Raw genomic sequence first — 27,897 nt, 5'->3', positions numbered from 1 at the left:
CACGTCCCTTAGCCGGGGGGATAGGAAGAGGCCCCCCTCAAAAAAAAAAAAAAAAAAAAAAAAAAAGAAAGAAAAAGAGAATCCAGGCAAAGACAGTTTTGCATTGCCATGTTGAAACTCATCTCTAGTTCCTGGGCTAGACTTGGCAATCCTGATGTAACTGAAAATACAGATAGAAATGATGAGGCAGGGCCGGGCGCGGTGGCTCAAGCCTGTAATCCCAGCACTTTGGGAGGCCGAGACGGGCGGATCACGAGGTCAGGAGATCGAGACCATCCTGGCTAACAAGGTGAAACCCCGTCTCTACTAACAAAAAAAAAAAAAAAAAACTAGCCGGGCAAGGTGGCGGGCGCCTGTAGTCCCAGCTACTCGGGAGGCTGAGGCAGGAGAATGGCGGGAACCCGGGAGGCGGAGCTTGCAGTGAGCTGAGATCCGGCCACAGCACTCCAGCCTGGGCGACAGAGCGAGACTCTGTCTCAAAAAAAAAAAAAAAAAAAAAGAAATGATGAGGCAGAATGAGGTTACTTTGGAAGAATCAAGAAAAACCTTTGAGGTGCTGATAATAATCCAGCCATTTGAAGATGGAAGAATACTAAAGAAATAGCAAGTACGAAGATTTGGGGGCAGGAACAAATTCAGCATGTTTGAGGGACAGGAAAAATTCTAGTATACCTATAATTCAGTGAAAGACAAAGAGAAAAAACCAGATGAGGTTGAAAAGAGAGGTAAAGACCAGATAATGAGAGTTCTTGTAATCCATGATGAGGAACTTGGATTTTATTCTAAGTGTAATGGGAAGTTATTGAGGCAAGCATGAAAAAAAGCAAGGAGATCACTTAGGAGTTTTGGTGAGAGATGATGTAAATGGGGATGGAAAGAAGCGACTAGACTATGGGATATTTTGGGGGGTTAAAACCAAGAAAACTTGTCAGTCTACTGGATATGGGGGTAGAGAGAAAGAGTAATTGTGGCTGTCTGGAATACTTGGTTTTTGGCTTGAGCAATTTGGTGGATAGTAGTGCCAATTACCCACTCCAGTTTTTTTTTCGTTTTTTGTTTTTGTTTTTGTTTGGTTTTGGTTTTGGTTTTTGAGACTCTTGTCCAGGCTGGAGTGCAGTGGCATGATCACAGCTCACTACAGCCTCGAATTCCTGGGCTCAAGCAATCCTCCTGCTTCAGCCTTCTGAGAAGCTGGAACCACAGGTGCATGCCATCACATCCAGCTAATATTTTTTTTTTTTTTTTTTTTTTTTGAGACGGAGTCTCGCTCTGCTGCCCAGGCTGGAGTGCAGTGGCCGGATCTCAGCTCACTGCAAGCTCCGCCTCCCGGGTTCACGCCATTCTCCGGCCTCAGCCTCCCGAGTAGCTGGGACTACAGGCGCCCGCCACCTCACCCGGCTAGTTTTTTGTATTTCTTAATAGAGACGGGGTTTCACCCTGTTAGCCAGGATGGTCTCGATCTCCTGACCTCGTGATCCGCCCGTCTCGGCCTCCCAAAGTGCTGGGATTACAGGCTTGAGCCACCGCGCCCGGCCCAGCTAATATTTTTGATCTTCTGTAGAGATGGGGTCTCGCTATGTTGCCTAGGCTGGTCTTTTACTCCTGGGCTCAAGTGATTCTCCCACCTCAGCCTCCTAAAGTGCTGGGATTACAGGTTGTGTTAGTCTGTTTTCATGCTGCTGATAAAGACATATCCGAAACTGGGTAATTTATAATGAAAAAGAGGTTTAATGGACTCACAGTTCCACGTGGCTTGAGAGGCCTCACAATCATGGCAGAAGGTAAAAAGCACGTTTTACATGGCGGTGGGCAAGAGAGAATGAGAGAAGGGAAAGGGGCAACCTCTTATAAAACCATCAGATCTCATGAGACTTATTCACTACCACAAGAAGAGTATGAGGGAAACCGCCCCCATGATTCAATTTTCTCCCACCAAGTCCCTCCCACAACATGTGGGAATTATGGGAGCTACAATTCAAGATGAGATTTGGGTGGGGACATAGCCAAATCATATAACAGGTGCATGCTTCCATGCCTGGCTTTGTTCAGAAGTATTTGTAAGAGTCCAAATAACATGTACGGAAATGGCTGTTCATAAAAAGGAATACATGAACCTAAAACTGCTCTAGGAAAATTAAGTTCATTAAATTAAAAAAGAAAGAAATCCAATCCAAGAAAATCTAAAATACCTTGCAACAGATAATGATGAAGAGATGTTGGTTCAAGTGCTATATAAAAGTTGACTCAAGCAGAATATAAGGGTCTGTAACTAATACTTTCAAATTCAGTCGGCCTGGTGCCGTGGCTCACACCTGTAATCCCAGCACTTTGGGAGGCCAAGCAGGCAGATCAGGAGGTCAGGAGATCGAGACCATCCTGGCCAACATGGTGAAACCCTGTCTCTACTAAAATTACAAAAATTAGCCAGATGTGGTGGCACGTGCCTGTAATCCCAGCTACTCAGGAGGCTGAGGCAGGAGAATCGCTTGAACGTGGGCGGCAGAGGTTGCAGTGAGCCAAGATCATGCCACTGCATTCCAACCTGGGTGACAGAGCAAGACTCCATCTCAAAAAAAACAAAAATAAATAAAAATTTTTAAAAAATAAAATAAATTTAGTCATAGTTTCTTCAAAATTACAACATATTCTAGAGATTTAAATGTTACTAAATACTAAAAGTACTTGCAATACTTCTTTTTTTTTTTTGAGACAGAGTTTCACTCTTGTTACCCAGGCTGAAGTGCAATGGCTCGATCTCGACTCACTGCAACCTCCGCCTCCTGGGTTCAAGCGATTCCCCTGCTTCAGTCTCCCAAGTAGCTGGGATTACAGGCATGCACCACCACGCCCGGCTAATTTTGTATTTTTAATAGAGATGGGGTTTCCCCATGTTGGCCAGGCTGGTCTTGAACTCCTGACCCAGATGATCTGTCCAGCTCGGCCTCCCAAAGTGCTAGGATTACAGGCATGAGCCACTGCGCCCGGCCCTTTTTTTTTTTTAAGACGGAGTCTCGCTCTGTCGCCCAGGCTGGAGTGCAGTGGCGTGATCTCCGCTCACTGCAACCTCTGCCGCTGGGTTCAAGTGATTCTCCTGCCTCAGCCTCCCGAGTAGCTGAGATTACAGGCAAGTGCCACCACACCCAGCTAATTTTTGTAGTTTTAGTAGAGACAGGTTTCAGCATCTTGGCCAGGCTGGTCTTGAACTTCTGACCTCTGGATCTACCCGCCTCAGCTTCCCAAAGCGCTGGAATTACAGGCATGAGACACCATGCCTGGCCTGCAATGCTTATTTTTTTAAAAAATCTTATCTCATGTATTTTGGGTAAATATTATTTTCTATTCTGACAATTCAAGTAAATCTTTAAGGAAAAGAGTCAAGCACAAACACAAGAATCATTGTTAATAGACAACAGGATGCACAATATGCATTTCTTGTTTAGATAACACAACCATTAGCCTAACCTTGTGCCTAGCATTCCTGTTATTGATCTATGGTCATATTCTCACAGCTTAAAACAGTATCTGGCAGGGGCTCAAGAAACAGTAACTGAATCAACCTAATAATTCCCTGCCAAGTTTCTACAACTGTTCTTCTTAAAATGCAGGCTATACAATCAATCTGCTAGTCATTCAGAACCCTTCCCTCTTCTTTAAAAAAAAGAAGAAAAAAAAAAAGCTCAGAATTTTTCTTTTTCTCAAAATTTGAAACCAGGGAATTATATTACTTCATGCAGGCTGTGCACCATGGCTCACACCCATAATCCCAACACTTTGGGAGGCTGAAGCAGGCGGATCACTTGAGCCCAAGGGTTTGAGACTAGCCTGGACAACATGGCAAGACCCCATCTCTAAAAACAACAACAACAAAAATACTTTAAGCAAAATAAATTTACACTTGAAAAACAGCTACAAGATAAGTAGCAAGACTTAGTCTGCCTAGATTTACAGGTTAAACAAATAAACAGGGTGAAGGTTAGTCCCCTTTAATCTCAGTATATTCTAAATTATGTTGCTTTATCATGTACTCAAGATTGAACTGTTTCCCTAAGAATGCAAACATTGTAAGTGCAAGAAATAAAACTATAAAACTCTTAGAAGAATCAAAGGCATTAATCTTCATGACCTTGGATTAGGCAATATTTTCCTCCTTTTTTTGAGAAAGAGTCTTGCTCTGTCGACAGGCTGGAGTGCAGTGGCGCGATCTCAGCTTACTGCAACCTCCGCCTCGTGAGTAGCTGGTACTACAGGCACCCACCACCACACCCAGCTAATTGTTGTATTTTTAGTAGAGACAGAGTTTCACTATGTTGGCCAGGATGGTCTCCATCTCTTGACCTCTGATCCACCCGCCTTGGCCTCCCAAAATTCTGGGATTACAGGCGTGAGCCACCACACCCGGCCCCTAGGCAATGATTTCTTAGATTAGACATCAAAAGCACAGGCAACAAAAGAAAAAATAAATTGGACTTCTACGCTTCAAAGGATATCATCAAAACACTGAAAAGAGAATCCAAAGCCTGGGAAAAAATACTTACAGATTATATATCTGATAAAGATCTAATATTTGGTATATAGTTAAAAATTATAACTCGGCTGGGTGTGATGGCTCACACCTGTAATCCTAGCACTTTGGGAGGCCAAGATGGGCAGATCACGAGGTCAGGAGTTCGAGACCAGCCTGACCAACATGGTGAAACACCGTCTCTACTAAAAATACAAAAATGATCCGGGCATGGTGGTGCACACCCGTAATCCCAGCTACTCAGGAGGCTGAGGCAGGAGAATCACTTAAACCCGGGAGGTAGAGGTTGCAGTAAACCGAGATCATGCCACTGCACTCCAGCCTGGGCGACAAGGCGAGACTCTGTCTCAAAAAAAAAAAAATTACAACTCAACAGTAATAACAAAAAACAATTGAAAATGGGCAAAGAGATAGACATTTCTGGCCAGGCACGGTGGCTCATGCCTGTAAGCCCAACACTTTGGGAGGCTGAAGTCAGGCATTCAAGACCAGCCTAACCAACATGGTGAAACCCCGTCTCTAACAAAAACACAAAAATTAGCCGGGCGTGGTGGCACACGCCTGTAATCCCAGCTACTCGGGAGGCTGAGGCAGGAGAATCACTTGAACCTGGTAGGTGAAGGTTGCAGTGAACTGAGATCGCGCCACTGCACTCTAGCCTGGGCGACAGAGTAAGACTCTGTCTCAAAAAAAAAAAAAAAAAAAAAAAAGACATTTCTTCAAAGAAGATATATAAATGGCCAATAAATATATTAAAGGATATTCAACATCAGGCATCATTAACAAATGCAAATCAAAACTACAAGATACTGGGCCAGGTGAGGTAGCTCACACCTGTAATCCCAGCACTTTGGGAGGCTGAGGCAGGCAGATCACCTGAGGTCAGGAGTTTGAGACCAGCCTGGCCAACATGGCGAAAACCCGTCTCTACTCCAAAAAAAAAAAATTAGCCAGGCATGGTGGCGCATGCCTGCAGTCCCAGCTACTTAGGAGGCTGAGCCATGATAATTGCTTGAACCCGGGAGGCAGAGGTTGCAGTGAGCTGAGATCATGCCACTGCACTCCAGCCTCGGTGACAGTGAGATTCCATCATCTAAAAAAAAAAAAAAAACTAAAAAAACTAAAAGATACTACTTCCTGCATTTCTTACATGATCAAAACAAACAAAAAAAGATACCACTTCACACCCGCTAGGAGGACTATAATCAAAAAGACAAATAACAAGTGTTCATGAGGATGTGGAGACATTAGCACCTTTATACACAGCTGATGAGAATACAAAATGATGCAGCTGCTTTGGAAAACAGTTGAGAAGTTCAAAAGATTAAACACAAAGTTACCATATGACCCACCAATTCTACTCCCAGGTGCATAGCCAAAAGAAATGAAAACCTATGTCCACATAAAAACTTGTGCCCAAATGTTCATAGTAGCATTATTCATAATAGCCAAAAAGTGGTAACAACCCAAAGGTCCATCAACTACAGAACGAATGAATAAAATGTGGCATATCCATACAATGGAACACGAGTTGGCAATAAAAGGGAATGAAATACTGATTCCTGCTACAAAATGGATGAACTTTGAAACACTATGCTAAGTGAAAATATGAAATGTCTGGAATAGGTAAATTCATAAAGATGTAAAGAAGGCCGGACATGGTGGCTCACACCTGTAATTCCAGCATTTTGGGAGGACTGCCTGAGGCCAGGAGTTCAAGACCAGCCTGAGCAACACAGTGAGACCCTGTTTCTATGAATAAATAAATAAATAATAAAATTAGCTGGGCCTGGTGGTGTGTGCCTGTAGTTCTAGCTACTTGGAAGGCTGAGGCAGGAGGACCACTTGAGCCCAGGAGGTCAAGGTTGCAGTGAGATATGACTGCACCCTTACCCTCCAGCTTGGGCAACACAAGTACCTGTCTCAAAAGGAAAAAAAAGAAAAAAGGAAAAGACAGAATGAAGACTAGTGGTTGCCAGGGACCAAGGGGAGGAAGAAATTGGGAGTTGGTGCTAATGGGTATGAGGTTTCTTCAAGGAAAATGAAAATGTCCTGGAATTGGATAGTGGTGATGATTGCAAAACTTTGTGAATACAGTAAAAACCACTGAATTGTACACTTTAAAAGGATGAATATTATGGTATATAAATATTATATTTCCCAATAAAAAAGAAAAAAAATTCCAACATTAAAGAATTGAGACATGACTTGGCCAAGTCTCCAATTGTGTCAAAAGCAAAATCTACTGGCGTGGTGGTTTATACCTGTAATCCCAACACTTTGGGAGGCCACAGCAGGCAGATTGCTTAAGCCCAGGAGTTCAAGACCAGCCCAGGCAACATGACAAAACTCCGTCTCCACAAAAAAAAAAAAAAAAAAAGCAAAAATTAGCTGGATGTGGTGGCACGTGTCTGTAGTCCCAGCTACTGAGGAGGCTGAGGTTGGGGGGTGTCTTGAGCCCAGGGACTTTATAGTCCACAGTTCCACTTAGCACATCTTGTAATCATACTTCCTCATTATTAAGACGCCAGAAACTATAAGATGAAACACTGATTTAGGAATAAATAACTTTTAAGCAAAAAAACACAAACAAAAAAGTATACTATTTCAGTAACCAACAAAATCATACATTAATCCATATAGTTCCATACCATAACCTTGTTTTGGAATCACAATTAACATGTAAGTATACACTTTCATATCTGAGTTGAAGGCTGTTTGTTCTAGATCACTTTTGGCCATAACAGTTCTGTACATCCTCATGGTGACACATTACATACCACTGTCCTTAGAGCCTGTGCTATTCATCTTCACTTTTATAACACTTTTAGGACCAACAGCATGACACTAAGACAGGTTGAAAAATACTGGAGCTTACCTGTATTTCACATTTGATCATTGCTTTTTCTTTCTTTGAATTATGCCATTCTGGAAGTTAGTCAACTTTGCTTGAATGTCTATGGGAAGGTATTGGCAGGTAGAAGTTTGCAGGCTCAGTGACAACTTTTCAAAATGCAAAAATCAGTCATAACAACCTCCTCTTGCTTTAAAATTCTGTACCTTAGTCTTAGAAAAGTGTCAATTTCCACTGTTTTTTATTACATTGCCAGGAAACCTTTGGCAAATATTTAAAGTTAAGATTTAGGTTAAAATTACAAATTTACAAGAGAAAAAAAACCCCATTAAAAAGTGGGCAAAGGACATGAACAGACACTTCACCAAAGAAGACAAACATGTGGCCAACAAGCATATGAAAAAAAGCTCAATATCAATGATCATTAGAGAAATGCAAATCAAAATCACAATGAGATACCATTTCACACCAGTCAGAATGGCTATTATAAGAAAAGTCAAAAAATAATACATGCTGGTGAGGTTGCAGAGAAAAGGGAACACTTACACACTGTTGGTGGGAGTGTAAATGAGTTTAACCATTGTGGAAAGTAGTATGGCAATTTCTCAAAGAGCTAAAAGCAGAACTATCATTCAACCCAGCAATCCCATTACTGGGTATATACGCAGACGAGTAGAAATCATTCTACCATAAAGACACATGCACACGAATGTTCACTGCAGTACTATTCACAATAGCAAAGACATGGAATCAACCTAAATGCCCATCAGTGACAGATTGGATAAAGAAAATGTGGTACATATACACCATGGAGTACTATGCAGCCAAAAAAGGAACAAGATCATGTCTTTTGTAGGAACGCGGACAGAGCTGGAGGCTATTACCCTTAGCAAACTAATGCAGAAACAGAAATCCAAATACTACATGTTCTCGCTTATAAGTGGGAACTAAATTATAAAAGCTTATGAACACAAATAAAGAAACAACAGACACTGGGGTCTACTTGACGGGGAGTGTGGGAGAAGGGACAGGAGCAGAAAAGATAACTATTGGGTACTGGGCTTAATACCTGGGTGATGAAATAATATGTACAACGAACCCCCTTGACAAATGTTTATGTATGTAACAAGTCTTCCCATGTACCCCCAAGCCTAAAATAAAAGTTTAAAAAAAAAAGATTTAGGTTAAAATTAAACAGTGTAACAGTGTGTAGAGCTACAAATACAACTAATTCAACTGAGGTGGCAAACAGATGAATAGACATATGCTATATATAGCTAATTTTGTACACACCCAGGCTGTAACAGTCACCAATAAATCTCTACATGGTGGCTGGCAAGTTTCTACTGACATTAATTATAGCATATACTCAGACTTCAGAAAAATTAAAATATAAAAAAGATTCATCTGAAAATTAAGAAAATAAAATACATTCACAACTAGAACTTTCTTTTTTTAGTTCCTTAATCTCTATCACCCTTAAGCTATAGGTTCTGAGATCAAGATATGTGATAATGGTGCTACTCCTTAAACAATGAATGTAAAAAAGTTATTTTCTCATTAATGAACTTACAGAGAATAATACTAGATATATAATCAACCATTAATGTAAAAGGACTGAGAAAAATGTGTAACATATAATGCAGAGAGTTTACAGGAAGAGCATAAATAATACGTACATCATTCCACAGAAAAAAAAAATTTGGAAATCTCTTCAAAGATGGAAAAACCTTAAGACTTTGGAACTTCAAATTCCTAATTTTTCCTTTATGTACACTTAAAGGTAATTGTATTAAGAGAAAGATAAGTACATAAAAGACAATGAAGAATATTCCCTCTCTGGAACTATTTCATTAAAGTTTGTCCCACAATTTAAAAAAATCTGTTTGACCTAAAAAATGAGGAAAAAACCGTCTAGTCCTTTTCACTTAGCGGACTCATGGCATAGGTGAGTGGCTGAAACAATCATGTAATAAGTAACCTTAAAGAAATGTGTTATATTTAGGCACCCCTATACACTTTTGCTGGTAGTATAAATTATTATAATCATTTTGGAAAGCAATTTGGCAATATATAGTGAGATCTTTAAAAATACACATACTCTTTGACTAAAGAGTCCTGTTTCTGAAAATCTATTCCAAAGACATCCTATGAAACATGCACAGAGGTTGTCTTCCAAAGCATTACTTATCATAGTAAAAAATGGAAAGCCTCATTTGTCTAACAACAGGGAGATGACTTAAAAATTATTGTGTATCCACAAGACACAGAGTATTACAAAACTATTTTAAAATATTTACCAAGAATGTTTTTTAACCTTTTTCCTTTCCTGATATTTTTAAAATTTTCATGGTAAAAGAAAATTCAAAAAATGTAAACAAAAATCAGAAATCCTCTCATTCTCTTATACAGTATTCTATTCCCAATTCCCAAAGGTAACTACACTGTTAAATTGTGTATGTGTGCACGCACATGTGTGTGTGTGTTAAGCTTCTAGAAATTTTTTGGGCATGCACATGCAAACTTATCTAACAAACATTTATCTATAGATGGGTAATTTTTTGCTTTGTTTTTAATATAAGTAGAGCAATTCTAAGCATGTTGTTTTTCATTTTGCTTCTTATATTCTGACAACTGTTCCACAGCAGCACATATAGGTTTACCTTTTTCACAAAAATGAATATTTAAATATGTATTGGGCTTTAGATTGATAGATATTCAGGTTGTTTAGATTTTTCTGCTTACCAATAATGCAATAATGAACATATCTGAATACATTTCTTTATGTACTAGCGTTACTATGTCAGTTCCTGAAAATATAATTTCAATATTTTAGATAATGAAAGTTATAGACAAATCATCCACCAAAAATACTGCACTGATACCATCCTTCCTACCTCTTCAAACACTGAATATTACCAACTTTTAAATATCTACCAATCTGGAAGATAAATATTTTAATCTCTGTATCTATAAATATGAATAAAGTTAAACCACTTTTCCACTGCATGGTCCATCTTTTTCTTTTTTGTTTTCGAGATGGAGTCTCACTCTGTTACCCAGGCTGGAGTGCAATGGCATGATCTCAGCTCACTGCAACCTCTGCCTCCCAGGTTCAAGAGATTCTCTTGACTCAGTCTCCCAAGTAGCTGGGATTACAGGCACCCGCCACCATGCCCAGCTAATTTTTGCATTTTTAATAGAGACGGGATTTCACCATGTTGGCCAGGCTGGTCTTGAACTCCTGACCTCAAGTGACCCACCCGCCTTGGCCTCCCAAAGTGCTGGAATTACAGGCGTGAGCCATCATGCCCAGTCGGTTCATCTCTTTCTTATAGGTTTATAACAGTTCTGATACAGTCAGGAAATCTGCTCTTTGTCACATACTGTAAACATTTTTTTTTTTTAAGACGGAGTCTTGCTCTGTTGCCCAGGCTGGAGTGCAGTGGCTTGATCTCAGCTCACTGAAACCACTGCCTTCTGGGTTCAAGCGATTCTCCTGTCTCAGCCTCCCAAGTAGCTGGGACTACAGGCATGTGCCACCATGCCTGGTTAATTTTTTTGTATTTTTAGTAGAGATGGGGTTTCATCATGTTAGCCAGGCTGGTCTCGAACTCCTGACCTCAGGCAATCCACCCGCCTCGGCCTCCCAAAGTGCTGGGATTACAGGCGTGACCCACCATGCCCGGTCTACATTTTGCAGTTTGTTGTATTTTAACAGTGTTTATGTTTTTTAGTTTAGTTTTGTTTTGTTTTTAACTGTCTAGCAAATTTATCTATTCTTCCCATTAGGGCTCCTCAATTTTACATAGGCTTCAATTTCAAATATAAAAATAATACATATGTATTTTATTACTCCTTTTATCATTACTTTTTAATTTTTTTGAGACAGTTTCACTCTTGTTGCCCAGGCTGGAGTGCAATGGCGCGATCTCGGTTCACCACAACCTCCGCCTCCCATGTTCAAGCAATTCTCCTGCCTCAGCCTCCCGAGTAGCTGGGATTACAGGCATGTGCCACCATGCCCAACTAATTTTTGTATTTTTAGTAGAGACAGGGTTTCACCATGTTGGCCAGGCTGGTCTCGAACGCCTGACCTCAGGTGATCTGCCAGCCTCGGCCTCCCAAAGTGCTGGGATTACAGGCGTGAGCCACTGTGCCCGCCAGTGGCAGCAATTTTTAAGACACAGTTTAATTACAGATGAATGGCTATAGATTGCCAGTGATAAGCGCCACAAGTCTGAAACCCAGGAGCTCTCTACAATCCAATTTTGATATTATGACTGTTTTCTATAGATTTACTATACAAAATTAGCCTCAATTTTTTAATCTACAAAATAGAGATGAAAGTAACTGCTAATTGCTGCTATGAAAAATGATATTCTCTGTAATCCCAGCACTTTGGGAGGCCGAGATGGGCGGATCACGAGGTCAGGAGATCGAGACCATCCTGGCTAACATGGTGAAACCCCGTCTCTACTAAAAATACAAAAAACTAGCCGGGCGAGGTGGCAGGCGCCTGTAGTCCCAGCTACTCCGGAGGCTGAGGCAGGAGAATGGCGTGAACCCGGGAGGCGGAGCTTGCAGTGAGCTGAGATCCGGCCACTGTACTCCAGCCTGGGCGGCAGAGCAAGACTCCGTCTCAAAAAAAAAAAAAAAAAAAAAAAAAAAAAAAAAAAAAAAAAAGAAAAATGATATTCTTATTAGAAACTAGTAGGGCATTTATAAATTGACAAATGGCTACCATATAGAAAAAAAACTGCTTAGGTTAATTTATGAATATACTATGTTTGGAAAAAACAAATGTGAGTAACGAGTGATTAATATCTCTTGATACTGTATATTGATAATTTTCAAATATAAGAATATGACCCACAGGGAAATGACAGAGTGATCCCAAAGAGAAAGCAGAAACCCAGGAGAAGGTTAGTTTTACACAAAACAGGAAAATCTGGCCCTGCATTGCAATCTTTCTTTTAATTCCTCACTTTTAATTGCTTTCTCCCAGCCTTGAAGAGCAACTTATTTGTGATGAAAATAGTAAATGTTAGGGGAGCATGCAGTTGGTCATTGTGGCACCCTGAGGACCTTAGTTTTAGAGGAAGAAAAACTGAGGAGCTAAGAGCCCCAAGAAGGTCATAAATGGGTACAACAAATGTTTCTAGAGATGTGGAATAACAAAGTAAAACTTATACTTACAACTTGAGATTCACGAGCTTTAGGAAACATTTTGGCAACATTGAGGCCATCAATGACAATATCAAAAGGAGGACAAGATTTTATGAAGTTCTCAAATCTCTTAAGTTCCTAATAAAGAAAAGTCAGACAAAACATTAATAAGAACTTAGTAAGGACTTTATTATCAACACACTGCAGTAAACTTTATTACTGTTTTGATAATTCAAAATATTCATCCCTTAAAAACACACAAACACACACACACACAGAATATTCTCAAAATTAAATCTGAAAAAGCCAGCCTAATGGATGCAACTGCAAACAATTATCTAACACACTTTATAATCTTATAGTGCTTTACACTTCACAAAGCACTTTCATACGTAATTTCATTTGATCTGCAGCTGGCCTATCTAGACTTCTGAATTAACCCACATGATAGTTATGATAAGAATGAACTGTCAAAATCTCTAAGTCCTGTTCTGTAAGCCAAGGAGAAGTGAACCTTAGATATGCCACTCTACCATTGCAACTGTGCTGAAAGAACAAGGCTGTAAAACGTATAGGTCCTCTTTTGTCATTAAGAGCTTTTATTATGGCTGTTTTGGAGAGGTAAAGATTCAGTCAATCATTAATTCAAAAAATATTTGCTGAGCACCTACTATATGCCTAGCAGTTTATCAAAGAGACAAAACAAAACAGAACAAAAAAATCCCACTTAATGGAGCTTAGTGGGAGGATGCACAAAATAAAACAAGTAAATAAGTAAATAATATTAAATGTGAGAATGCTATGGAGAAAAAAAAGAGGGGAGAGAGTTCCACCTCTGGTAATGATGGAATAGTTTGTATTGGATTACTAGATAATAATATAAATTCTAGATAAATACCCAGCAATTTGAAAGTACCAAATAATGAGCAAAAGCAGGCAGAAACTGGAGAGGACATGACATTTGAAAGGTTTGGTAGTTTTAAAATCTGTCTGAAAATTAGTTGACACTCCCCTCTCAAAAGGTGGGGTCTAATACCCTGTGCTTGAATACGGGCTCTCCTTTGTAACTGCCTCAATGAATAGGATGTGGCAGAAGTGACATTACGTGATTTCTGAGGCTAGGAAATAAAAGATAATACAGCATTCATCTGGCTCTCACTCTCAGGATGCTTGCTCTTGGAAACCAGCCATCCTGAGAATGCCCAACTAGACGTTACATGTAAGTGTTCCATCTGACAGTCCAACGGAATCTCACCAACAGCCAGCTAGCATCAATTACCACACCGATAAGACTGAGGGGGATTTCAAGATGACCCCTAGCCCCTATTTGACTACAACAATAGGAGACCCAAGCAAGAACCATCAACGAAGTCTCATTAACCCCTAGAACCGCGAGAGAGAACAACAATAATAATGGTAATAAATGGTTGTGTTTTTTTAATGCCACTATATTTGGGAAAATAAAGGAAAGAAAAGAAGGGAATTATACCAGGTAAAATTTGTCTAGGTCAGCGGGCAATCTCCAGACAGTGTGACCAGCAGGAACAACTGGAAATCAAGCAGAAAGCTGCAGAACTTACTGATTTGAGGATAGAGAAGACAGAGTTTGAGGCAACCAGAGGCTGGAAAATGATGGGGAATCCTAGAAAGGATAAAACCACAAAATTTGCACATAAATCTCCTCAAATTCTTGGGTAAAACATGATCTGCACATGCTTGGAGAAGATTCCAAAGAGCCCAGCAAAAAAGCAACAGCTGAAAGACTTGAAAGACCTAAGCAGAGATCTCAGCTGCTACCCACTGCAAGGGAGACAGTGTGGAGACTAAGTCTAAAGAACTTTAACAGCCTACTAAATTAGCAAAAAATCAGTAATTTCCAGACAAACATAGATAATCTCTAAAGCCTCTGCAATGTGTCATTCACAATGTCTGATACACAATTAAAAATTAATAAACATAAAAAATACAAACATGTGATCCACACAGTCAAGGAAAAAGGGATTCAAAATAAATCAATCTGGGCTGGGCGCAGTGGCTGAAGCCTGTAATCCCAGTACTTTGGGAGGCTGAGGTGGGTGGATCACTTGATGTCAGGAGTTCAAGACCAGCCTGGCCAACATGGTGAAACCTCATCTCTACCAAAAATATAAAAATTAGCCAGGCATGGTGGTGCATGCCTGTAATCCCAGCTACTCAGGAGGCTAAGGCAAGAGAATCACTTGATCTTGGGAAGTGTAGGTTGCAGTTAGCCAAGATCATGCCACTGCATTCCAGCTTTGGCAACAGAGAGAAACTCCATCTCCAAAAACAAAAATGAAACTGGCTGGGCACAGTGGCTCACACCTGTAATCCCAGCACTTTGGGAGGCCAAGGCAGGCGGATCACGAGGTCAAGAGATCAAGACCATTCTGGCCAACATGGTGAAACCCTGTCTCTACTAAAAGTAAAAAAATTAACTTAAGGCTGGGCGCGGTGGCTCAAGCCTGTAATCCCAGCACTTTGGGAGGCCGAGACGGGCGGATCACGAGGTCAGGAGATCGAGACCATCCTGGCTAACCCGGTGAAACCCCGTTTCTACCAAAAAAATACAAAAAACTAGCCGGGCGAGATGGCGGGTGCCTGTAGTCCCAGCTACTCGGGAGGCTGAGGCAGGAGAATGGCATAAATCCGGGAGGCAGAGCTTGCAGTGAGCTGAGATCCGGCCACTGCACTCCAGCCTGGGCCACAGAGCGAGACTCCGTCTCAAAAAAAAAAAAAAAAAAATTAACTTAAAAATAAAAAATTAGCTGGGCATGGTGGCGCACACCTGTAGTCCCAGCTACTTGGGAGGCTAAGGCAGGAGAATTGCTTGAACCCGGGAGGCGAAGGTTGCAGTGAGCTGAGATCATGCAACTGCACTCCAGCCTGGTGACAGAGTGAGACTCCGCCTCAAAAAAAAAAAAAGAAAAGAAAGAAAGAAAGAAACCAATCCAAAGTGTAGATGCTTGAGTTAGCAGAAAAGAACTATAAAGTAACTATTGCAAATATAATCAAGAATTATGCCTGTAATTCCAGCACTTTGGGAGGCTGAGGCAGGTGGATCACCGGAGGTCAGGAGTTCAAGACCAGCCTGGCCAACATGGTGAAACCCTGTCTCTACTAAAAATACAAAAATTAGCCAGGCATGGTGGCACGCACCTGTAATCCCAGTGACTTGGGAGGCTAAGGCAGGAGAATCACTTGAACCTGGGAGGCGAGGCTTGCAGTGAGCCAAGATTGTACCACTGTGCTCCAGCCTGGGCAACAGAGTGAAACTCCATCTCAAAAAAAAAAAAAAAAAAAAAAAAAAGTAAAGGTAAATATAGTCATAATGAATGCAAAGAAAGAAAATCTCCACAGAGATTGTAAACTAGAAAAATTAACAAAATGAACATTATAGAACCAAAAACCACAAATGTGAAATAAAATATTCATAGGATGGATTTAACAGCAGATTGGAGATGGCAGAAGAAACAGTCAGTGAACATGAAAGACAGAGCAACAAAAAACTATACAATTTAATGAAAACAAAAAGCTGAATTGGGTCTCAGTAACCTGTGGTACAATATCAAACAGATTAACATGTGTAATTACAGTCCAGAAGGAGAGGATAGAAAGGACAGAGTAGTAAAAAGTATTTGAATGGCCAAAACATCCCCAAATTTGATGAAATACATAACTTGCCCAAGAAGCAGAGCAAACTCAAAGCAGAATATACGCAAAGAAAACCATAAGTAAAACTATAACTAGGCACATCATAGTAAAACTGATGAAAATCAAAAATAGAAAAACCTTAAAAGCAGTCAGAAAAAAAGGATACATTACATAAAAAAGAATAATAATACAAATGACAGTTTAGTTTTCATCAGACACAATGGGGCCAGAGAACATCTTTAAAAGGATGACAGACAACAAATAAAATAACAACAACACAAAACTGCTTTCAATCCACAATTCTGTATCTAGTAAAAATATCCTTTAAAAATTGAGGCCAAAAAAAATTAAGGTAAAATAAAGATATATTCAGGTAAATGAAAACAGAGAATTCATCACCAGCAAGCCTGCAACATAAGGAACGCTAAAGCTGGCCAGTGCCATGGCTTATGCCTGTAATCCCAGCATTTTGAGAGGCCCAGGTAGGAGGATCACTTGAGGTCAGGAATTCAAGACCAGCCTAGGCAACATAGCAAGATACTGTCTCTACAAAAGAGAAAGAAGGCTGGGCACAGTGGCTCATGCTTGTAATCCCAGCACTTTGGGAGGCCGAGGTGGGCAGATCACCTGAGGTTGGGAGTTCAAGACCTGCTTGACAAACATGGAGAAACTCTGCTCTACTAAAAATACAAAATTAGCTGGGTGTGGTGGCACATGCCTGTAATCCCAGCTACTCAGGAGCCTGAGGCAGGAGAATTGCTTGAATCCGGGAGGCAGAGGTTGTGGTGAGCTGAGATTGAGCCATTATACTCCAGCCTGGGCAACAAGAGTGAAACTCTGTCACAAAAAAAAAAAAAAAAAGAAAAAAAAAGGAAAGAAAAGAAAGGAAGAAATGCTAAAGCAATTTCTTCAGGCTGGGGAAATAATATCAGATGAAAAGCTAGACTTGGAAGAAATGAAAAAACACCAAAAATAAAATGATAAAGATGTGGGTATTTATAAAAAAGAATATACTTTTTCCTCTTTTAATTTCTTTAAAAGACATATGACTACTTAAAGCAAAACTTATCACAGCACTACATTATAGGGCTTAAAACATATACAGATGTAACATATGTTTTAAGCTACAATAAAACAATAGCACAAAGACCAGGAAGTGGTAAATGGAATCCTATTGCTATAATGTTCTGATATTTCATGTGAAATGGTTCAATATAAATTCTAAGTAGACTGAATTAAGTTAAGGATTCAGATTGTAAAGTTCAAATCGTACATTTAAAAAATAATGTAGATCTGTAGGTCAGAGCTGATAAAATTTTTAAAAAGTTAAAAAAAAAAGTAGAAAGGTATAGATAAAAGCCAACAGATGAATTAAATGAAAAATTAAAAGAAACTGGATTAACCCAAAAGGAGACATGAAAGGAGAAACAGAAGAACAAAAAGCAGATGGGATAAATAGAAGACAAATAGCAAAATAAAATGTTTAAATCCAACCTTATAAAAAATGCTATCTATAATAGATGTACTTATCTTTAATACAGAAAAAGTGGGAAGTGAAAAGTAGGAAAAAATACGTATCATGCATCAGTAAGTTTAAGAAACTTGGAACGGTGACACTAATGTTAGACAAAATAGACTTGGAAGAAAAGGAGTACTACAAAAAGAAGGGACATTTCATGATGATGACAGGATCAATACATCAAAGTCATAAGAATAGAGCTTCAAGATGTGGATAAAGGAAAAGCTGACAGAACAAAGGAGGAATAGGTAAATCTACAATTACAGATGGAGATTTCAATACCTTATCTGCATAATTGATTGAACAAGTAGGTAAAAATCAGTAAGGACTTAGAAGACAAATCTGTCTCTGTAGGACACTACGCCCAACAATAGCAGACTACATATTCAAGTGCACATGGAACATCTACCAAGACAGACCACAAGCTAGGCCATTGATATGGTTTGGCTTTGTGTCCCCACCCAAATCTCACCTTGAATTGTAATCCCCAGGTGTTGAAGGAGATACCTGGTAAAAAGTGATTAGATTATGGGGGTGGTTTCTTCCATGATGTTCTCGTGTTAGTGAGTGAATTCTCACGAGATCTGAAGGTTTTATAAATGGTAGTTTTTCCTGTGCTCTCACATGCTCTCTTGCCTGCTGCCGTGTAAGACGTGCCTGCTTCCCCTTCTGCCATCATTGTAAGTTTCCTAAGCCTCCCTAGCCATGCAGAACCTTGAGTCAATTAAACCTCTTTTCTTTGTAAATTTACCCAGGCTCAGGCAGTTCTTTATAGCAGTATTAGAATAGACTAACCATAAAATAAGTTTCAATACATTTCAAAATACTGAGATCTTAAAGAGCATATTTGCTGATACACACACACATACACTTAAACAAAAAACCAATAGCAGTAAAATATCTATAAAAGCCGCAAATATTCCTAAATACACTTCTCAATAACCCAAGGATCAAAAAAAATTACAAAGGGAATTAGGAAATATTTTGAACTAAGTGATAATAAAAATTACATATCAAAATTCAGGGGATGCAGTGTACTAGTACTCAGCAAGAAATATAAAGCTTTAAATACTTATATAAAAAGAAGAAAGGTCATAAAAATTGACCTAAGTTTTCAACTTAAAAAGGTGGAAAAAGAAGGGCAAATTAAATTTCAAACAAAGTAGAATAATAATAAGCAGAAATCAAAGAAATAGGAAAAGCTAATAAGGCAAAATGTTGAAAAAATAAAGAATGAACCTCAATCCCTATTTCACTTCACACACACAAAATATACATAAATAGATCATAAACCTAAAAGCCAAAACTATGAAAATTCTAGAAGAAAACAGGAAAATTCTTAGCAACATCAGAATAGGCATAAATTTCTTGGGTAACATATAAAGTCATCATTAATATTCACAGGTGGGGCCCTTGATACAATGCCCTTGAAAAAGTTACAACATAATTTTTGTAACATTCTTGCCAAAAATGCCAACCCAAATCTTATCATAAGGAAATATCAGATAAACCCAAATTGAGAGACATGTTACAAAATAATAGGCCTATGCTTTATTATTATTATTTTTTAAGTTGAGGTCCAAGAAAGACAAAGAAAACTGAGATTAAAAGAGACCAAAGACACATGACAACTAAATCCAATGTGTGGTCATAGTTTGGATCTAGAGGAAGGAAAAGCTTGTTAAGGACATTATTGGGACAAGTGACAAAACCTGAGTATCAACTCTCGATTAGATAATCTTATCATATCAGTGTTACAAAGATGATAACAATAACCTTTGGTACAATAACTATTATAAAATACTCAACATCATTAGTCTTTAGGAAAATGCAAATTTAAAACCATAGCAAGATATCATTATAGACCCACTAGCATGGCCGAAATTAAAAAGACTGACCCATGACAAGTATGTGGAGCAAATGGACTTTCCAAACATTGCTGGTGGGAATGCAGGAGGGTACAACTACTTTGGAAAATAATTCAGCAGTTTCTTACAAAGTTAAGCATATATTTATCATATAACTGAGCAGTCCCATTTATGAGTATTCACAGGAGAAATATGAAAATACACATCCACACAAAGACTTATATTGAATGTTAACAGTGGCTTTATTCCTAATTGCCAAAAACTGAGAACAATTCAAGTGTCTATTAACTAATGAAGGAATGGGGGAAGAATGTGGTGTTAAAGCCAGTTGCTTTAACACTCCCTTTCTTCTAATCCTTAGAAAATATTATCTGTGTCTGTAGTACATGGATATAGTTAACATGTGACAATCACTGCTTTTTATGTAAAGTTTTGAGTATGCATTATTGTTTTCCACTTATTTCTTCTTAGTTGCTAGAGTAGGACATTAAGTGAGAAAGGTCTTTTTAAAGAAACTGGCTTTAGTCATAGTAGATGTGGAAAAACAGGGGAATACCAGCTATTTTGGTTGGAAGCAGTGCTCTTAACATAGGAACAACAATAAAAAATGCATCTCTGTATCTAATTACTTCCTGTGCATTCTTTAAACCATGGAGGCCAATCCTAAATAAGAACATTAACATGACTGCCTTAATGAAAATGAAGCCACATGGCTAAAAAGTATCATTGCAACCTAACAACCAACAAGGAGGTTAGAGAAATTTTAAACTGGCAACAACAGTACTGTAAACTAAAGAGAAGTTTGAGAGAGTTCTCCTAACTAAATGACCAATGGTAATCAATGGTAATTTATTGAGACAAACTATCTTAGCACATTTCTCCAGCTTTTGAGACAAAAAAGAGTAGAGGTAACTCAAAGTAAAGCAGGAAAAATACTTTAACTCAATTTCAGAAACAAGGGCTGCATTAAACAGAAAAAACGGTGATGGTTTCCTTACCACATGTCAAACATCTCTCAAACAAGTTTCCTTTACCACTCAATCCAGGTGGTCCATTAGCTGTTTTCTTCTACCCTAATTAAGTAATTAACCTTTAAGGCAGGAGAGTTAGGAGAACACAGCATCTTTGGATACTTTATCATCTAAAGACGAGTGGTATAAGCAGGTAATGGGACTGAAAGTGAGATAAGACAAGTACATGACACCAAGGAATAATCTGTCATATGCTGTTCAGAGGAGAATTATAAACCGCATCTGACTCGATAAGCCAGAGTGGAAAAATGCCCCATCTTCATGCAGCTTACCAGATAAACTGGACTAATATCCTGATGAGTCTAGATCCAAAAGGTGGAAATTGCCAGCATCCAAAAGGACAATGAAGGGGTAAGTACACTCTACCCATCTACCTAATGGCATATGCTGAGCATTAATGGATCTCTTTTCTCAAGGATAATTCAATAGGATGAAAAAATCCTTCACAGGCCAATGAAAGATACACCAACATTTGTTAGGAGTTTTGCCTTAAAGATTCAGATAGGCCGGGCGCAGTGGCTCACGCCTGTAATCCCAGCACTTCGGGAGGCCAAGGTGGGCGGATCACAAGGTCAAGAGATCAAGACTATCCTGTTCAACATCGTGAAACCCTGTCTCTACTAAAAATACCCAAAAAATTATCTGGGCATGGTGGCACGCACCTGTAGTCTCAGCTACTCAGGAGGCTGAGGCAGACGAATCGCTTGAACCCCAAAGGCAGAGGTTGCAGTGAGCTGAGATTGCGCCACTGCACTCCAGCCTGGCGACAGTGAGACTCCGTCTCAAAAAAAAAAAAAAAAAAAAAAAAAAAGATTCATATAAAAGCATGTTCTGAAACTCAAATACAATTCAGAATTTAGACCTCTGCCTGGATCCCTCAAAGAAGAGGACAAATTTGGTTGTATCTATGAAGAAAGAGCAATAAGCTTTAAGGAGAGAATAGCAACAAAGAGATCCAAAATTAAAATAGAAATGAAAAAAATGCAACAACAGAATTTAAATATGCTTTGAAAGCAGTAAAGATTAGAACTAATATACTAGAACATGGATTTCATGAAATGCAGCACAAATTTTGAGAAATTCTACTTCAGTGCAGAAGAAGAAAAAGAATGTTAAGAGAAAGAACATTATAGGTATGAGGGACAGAGAACAGAGATCTAACTTTTAAGCCTCAAAAGAGTGTTCTCAAGGAATAAATCAAAACAAAAAGAATTTTTTTTTTAAATGAAATTTCAAGATTAAAAAATACCTACATTTTGGCCGGGTACAGTGGCTCATACCTATAATCCCAGCACTTTGGGAGGCTGAGGCGGGTGGATCACTTGAGGCCAGAAGTTCAAGACCAGACTGGCCAACATGGTGAAACCTTGTCTCTACAAAAAATACAAAAATTAGCTGGGCGTAGTGGCCAGCGCCTGTCATCCCAACTACCCAGGAGGCTGAGGCAGGAGAATTGCTTGAACCCAGGAGGTAGAGGTTGCAGTGAGCCAAGATTGTGCCACTGCACTCCAGACTGGGCAACAGAGCAAGACTGTCTCCAAAAAAAACCTTACATTTTAAAGGACACATGACATGAAATTCAGGGAAATAATGAAAAAAATCACCTAATCACATCCCCACAAAATTTTTAATTGTGAGGTTAAAGAAAAAAATCCTACACACTTCCAAGTCAAATAATACCATAAACTTACATAGTGCTTTCCACGTGCCATGTAGATCCCAATGCTATTAAGAAACAAAAATTCTAAGTGCTTTACATATACTAACTTTCTTATTGCTGAAACAATGGTATGAGGGTATGAGGTAGATATTATCATTTTTCCCACTTAACAGATTAGGAGAATAGAGCATAGGGAAGTTAAGCAGATCACCTAACTAGTAAATGGTGAACTTGGGGTTCAAAATCCAGAAGTTCATTCTCTCGTACTATCCCTCAGAGCAACAAAAATCAAGCTGGACCCCAGCTACTCAGGAGGCTGAGGCAGGAAGATTGCTGGAGTCCGGGGGTTCCAGTTCAGCCTGGGCAACAAGTAAGACCCCATCTCAAAACTAAGAAATTCAAGCTAGAAATCCCAAAAGCCAGAAGACATCAAAACAACTATGTTTAAGGATCATGGAGTAGTTTACACATGGGGCCTAAACCTCTTGGCACATGCACTATAATAGTATTTCCTTCTTCCTATACAGTATATTTTAATAGTGTGCCCTGTATTCTTAAGCAAGGCATGCCAATCAAGACTGCTGCCCTTCCCTGCAAGGTCCTGCAAACAATGGGAAAGAAACTTTGCAAATGTCCTTCATGAGTTTTTTGGCTTAGAAATCCTACTTTCTTTGATGTGGTCTCCCTATTTTATTTAAGGACCTACATCACTCCCACTCCCCTACTCCCTCCCCAAAAGAGACTAATAAGGACTAATGGTATTTCACCTGGATATGTCTAATTGAGAGGTGACAATGTGCTAGCAGCCCTCACTCTCTGCGCCTCCTTGGCCACCAGCCTTGGCTTCCACTCTGGCGGCACTTGAGGAGCCCACGGCACCGTGGGAGCCCCTCTCTGAGCTGGCTGAGGCCAGAGCCTCCTCCCTCTACTTCTCGGGAGGTGTGGAGGCAGAGGGGCAGGTGGGAACCGGGGCTGCGCTCCCGGGCCCCTGTGAGTTCCGGGGGACATGGGTGTAGGCTCGGCCGCCGGGCACACGGAACAGCCGGCAAGCACGGCCTAGGCCCAGGGCAGTGAGGGGCTTAGCACCCGGGGCAGCAGCTGCAGAGGTTGCCGGGTCCCCCAGCAGTGCCGGCCCGCCAGAGCCGCACTCAAATTCTCACCGGGCCCTAGCTGCCTCCCCCTGGGGCAGGGCTTGGGACCTGCAGCCCGCCATGTCTGAGCTTCTCCCCATGCGGTGGGCTCCCTCACGGCCTGAGCCTCCCCTACAGGTGCCGCCTCCTGCTCCGTGGCGACTGGTGCCATCCCGGTCCCACGGACAGCCCAAGGGCTGAGGATTGCAAGTCTGGCTTGGGACAGGCAGGCAGCTGGCTTGCAGCCCTAGTGTAGGATCCACTGGGTGAAGCCAGCTGGGCTCCTGAACCAGATGGGGACTTGAAGAACTTTTATATCTAGCTGGAGGATTGTATGTGCACCAATCAGCACTCTGTGACTCTGTGTCTAGCACAAGGATTGTAAATGCACCAATCAGCACTCTGCGTCTAGCTCAGGGTTTGTAAATACACCCATCAGCACTCTGTCAAAACGGACCAATCAGCTCTCTGTAAAGTGGACCAATCAGCAGGATATGGGTGGGGCCAGATAAGGGAATAAAAGCAGGTGCCCCAGCCAGCCAGCCAGCGGCAACCTCCTTGGGTCCCCTTCCACACTGTGGAAGCTTTATTCTTTCGCTCTTTGCAATAAATCTTGCTGCTGCTCACTTTGGGTCCACGCTGCCTTTATGAGCTGCACCACTCACCAGGAAGGTCTGCAGCTTCACTCGTGACAGCGAGACCACGAACCTACCAGAAGGAAGAAACTCCAGACACATCTAAATGTCTGAAGGAACAAATTCTGGACACACTATCTTTAAGAACTGTAACACTCACTGCGAGGGTCTGCGGCTTCATTCTTGAAGTCAGTGATGAAGTATTTTTATTTTTTCCTTATTTTTATCTATTTTAGTATTTCAACTTTTATTTCAGATATAAGGGATCCATGTGGAGGTTTGTTACATGGGTATACTGTACCCAGGCAGTGAACATAGTACCCAGTAGGTAGCTTTTCAACCCACACCCCACTCCCTCTAGCAGTCTGCAGTGTCTGTTGTTCCCATGTTTATGTCCATGTATGCTCAATGTTTAGCTCCCATTTATAAGAACTTGCAGTATCTGCTTTTCTCTTCCTGAATTAATTTGCTTAGGATTATAGCCTCCAGCTCCATCCATGTTGCTGCAAAGGACATGACTTTGTTCTTTTTTACGGTTGCCTAGTATTCCATGGTGTATAGTACCACATTTTCTTTATCCAGTCCACCACTGATTGGCACTAGGTTGACTCCATGTCTTTGCTATTGTGAGTAGCACAGCAATGCACATATGAGTGGATGTGTCTTTTTGGTATAATGATTCATTTCCCTTTGGGTATACACGCAGCAGTGGGATTGCTGAGTTAAATGGTTGCTCTGTTTTAAGTTATTTGAGAACTCTCCAAGCTGCTTTCCACAGTGGCTGAACTAATTTACATCCCATCAACAGTGTATAAGCATTCCCCTTTCTCTGCAGCCTCATACTGGTACAAAAACAGACATACAGACCAATGGAACAGAACAGAAAACTCAGAAACAAAGCTGTACACTCGCATACACCTGATTTTTGACAAGGCCAACGAAAACAAGCAATGGGGAAAGGAATTCCTATTCAATAAATGGTGCTGGGATAACTGGCTAGTTATATGTAGCAGAATGAAACTGGACCCTTAACTTTCACCACATATCAAAATTAACTCAAGATGGATTAAAGATTTAAATGTAAACCCTCAAACTATAAAAATCCTAGAAGAAAACCTAGGAAATACCCTTCTTGACTTCAGCCTTGGCAAAGAATTTTTCGTTAAGTCCCCAAGAGCAACTGTAACAAAAACAAAAATTGACAAGTGGGACCTAATTAATTAATTAAAGAGACTCTGTATAGCAAAATAAACTATTTACTTTAAACAGACAACTTACGGAATAGGAGAAAATATTTACAAACTGCATCCAACAAAGGGCTAATATCCAGAATCTATAAGGAACTTAATTCAACGAGCAAAAAACAACCTCATTAAAAAACAGGCAAAAGACATGAACAGACACTTCTCAAAAGAAGGCATACAAGTGGTTAATAAACATGAAAAAATGCTCCATATCACTAATCATCAGAGAAATGCAAATTAAAACCACAATGAGATGCCATCTCACACCAGTTAGAATGGCTATGATTTAAAACATCAAATAATAAGGTGGTTTTTTAACTGCAGGTCACAACACCTTACTAGGTCATGAGATCAATTTAATACAGTTGCAACCAGCATTTCGGAGAGAAATAAACAGAACTAAAAATAGAGTGCAACAAATATAGCAAGAGTCCATAATTTTTTTAATGTATAAATTTTTTTTATTTATAAATGTGTTATTACATATAATGTATATTGTATCTGTGTTGTGTTCAAAAATGCTTAAAAGCTACTGGTAATAGGACTCTGTCACATATATAAAACGTGATTTTGCCCCAGGGAACATTGCTAATACATTTTATCATAGGCCTATAATATTTACCTCTGGTAAGTTTATTAAAGAAAGTGCCAGAACCCAAGTTATAAAAATTAGCTCTAATAGATATTAGATATATCATGAAACTACAATAATCAAAATAGTGTCATACTGTTAAGAAGTATCCAGATTAGTGAATCAGAAAAGAAGGTCCAAAAAGAGACCTAAATATTTATATGAAGAATTTGGTACATGCTAACAGTAACATCCAACTTTATCACTAGTTGGGTAAAATATGGGTTGCTAAACAAATGATGTTGACACAATTGGCTAATTAGCTGGGGAAGAAATTAAGTTGGAACTATACCTCACATCAGAAAAAAATTCCAAATGGATGAAAAATTTAGAGAAAAACAACAAAAGTGTAGGAAGCAAAAGCAAGTTTTTGTGTTTGTTGGCTTTTCAATAACCTTGCAACAGAAAAAATCTTTCTAAATATGAAACACAGGAGCCATAAAAGGAAAGTCTGATAAATTTGAATATTTTAAAATGTACATAGAGAAAAAAACATAAGTAAAGCTTCAAAAATTGTAATTTAAACCACAGATTTTTCAAATAAAGAGCTCCTAAAATTGATAAGAAAACAGTCAAAACTCAAAAAACGGGCAAGACAGGAGCAAACAGTTTGCAGAAAATAAATATAAGTGACTCTTAAACCTGTGAAAATATGCTCCACCACACTCCAAGAAAACTGTAAATTAATCCTATACTGCAATTTTATTTTTTACTTCATATAGGCAAAGATCAAAATGTTTGATAGCACACTGAATCTTAAAGGTGTGGAGAAAGAATTCTCATATTTTGCTGATTATTAACTAGCAAATATTAATATATAATTTGCTGAGTATATACTGATAAAATTTCCATGAAGGCCAATCAAAATTAATATGTCTCCATTGTGCTAGCAATTCAATTTGTGGGACTCTATCTTACATCTATATCAGAATGTGAGAAATCACAAATGTGTAAGGTGATTCACTGTGGCACTTTTGTAATAGTGGAAGATTTGAAACCACTTAAATACTCATTAATAGAAGACTCAATGAATAATTAAATTGTCATTCCATACAGCTAGAAAGAAGAAAAAAAGAGAAGAGGAAGAAGAGAGGAAGGAGAAAGAAGATAATCTATTTTTTAATCTTGAAATATAAAATGATAGCCCACTATCAACTACATGAAGGACTAAAAAACTTTCCCTAAAAAATTCTCAATCATCTAGAATCATGAGCTAAAGATGCATGCTCCCTAGCAGTTAGGTATTATTTCCAAGTATTAATACATTCTCCTATAAATTCCAGATAGAACAGAATTTACTTACAAGTTTAAAGTTATTTCTTAAATCTTGTCTGAGCTTTGCAGAAAGATCTAACTCAGGTAAAGATAGTTTAGAAATTAAATGTCTAGACAGAATCAGCTATATTATTTTTAATCCCACTCTCCTTCCTTTTCATATCATATTCTGACAGATTTATGGAGAACAGCTAAAAGAAAGGGCAAAAGGCAATATATTTTTAATTATAAAATCTTGCTCCTAAATTAGAAAGAAACAAATCAGGCCAAAAAAAGAAAAAAAGAAAAAAAGGCAGTAACACAGCCTGAGTCCTGCAAACCCCAAAACGCTGTTAACTACTTAAAAAAAAAATTCTGCTTTCATTCAAGGAGTTTGTTCGTGCTTACACACCCTGGAAATCCCCTCTGCTTCACAACTAACCCAGAACCTGCTCTAAAGTGCCAACACAGTGCCTAACTTCCCTTCGTCTTTGAAAGGAAACGTGTAGAAAATTTAAGCCCCTTCACTGATCAAGTCGCTTCACTTTTCTGGGCCTTATGTTCCTCTGGAATAAAGTGGGGCTATTAATACATACTTCAAAGGGCTATTGCAAGGACTCAATAAAATTAAATGATTTGACTGTAAAAAGTCTATACTATAAAAGCCCCTGTATGTGCTTTAGGTAAATAATAATACCACAAGTTTTA

The 27,897-nt window shown here is 39.3% G+C and overlaps 1 protein-coding gene across 5 annotated transcripts in view; it reads right to left on the bottom strand.

Moving 5' to 3' along the window:
* Positions 1 to 27,897, bottom strand: part of KIAA0391 (KIAA0391 ortholog) — a 149,322-nt gene that overhangs the window by 83,396 nt on the left and 38,029 nt on the right. For all 5 annotated transcript variants that reach the window (XM_025392345.1, XM_025392346.1, XM_025392347.1 and 2 more), the window contains one exon: positions 12,576 to 12,683. In XM_025392345.1, coding sequence (XP_025248130.1) covers positions 12,576 to 12,683 — 108 coding nt within the window. The remainder of the gene's footprint in view (positions 1 to 12,575; positions 12,684 to 27,897) is intronic.

The sequence above is a fragment of the Theropithecus gelada genome, chromosome 7b (genome assembly GCF_003255815.1).
Source record: "Theropithecus gelada isolate Dixy chromosome 7b, Tgel_1.0, whole genome shotgun sequence".
NCBI classification, from domain to species: Eukaryota; Metazoa; Chordata; class Mammalia; order Primates; family Cercopithecidae; genus Theropithecus; species Theropithecus gelada.
The sequence above is the reverse complement of the archived record's forward strand: the minus strand, read 5'-3'. Positions and strand labels throughout refer to the sequence as shown.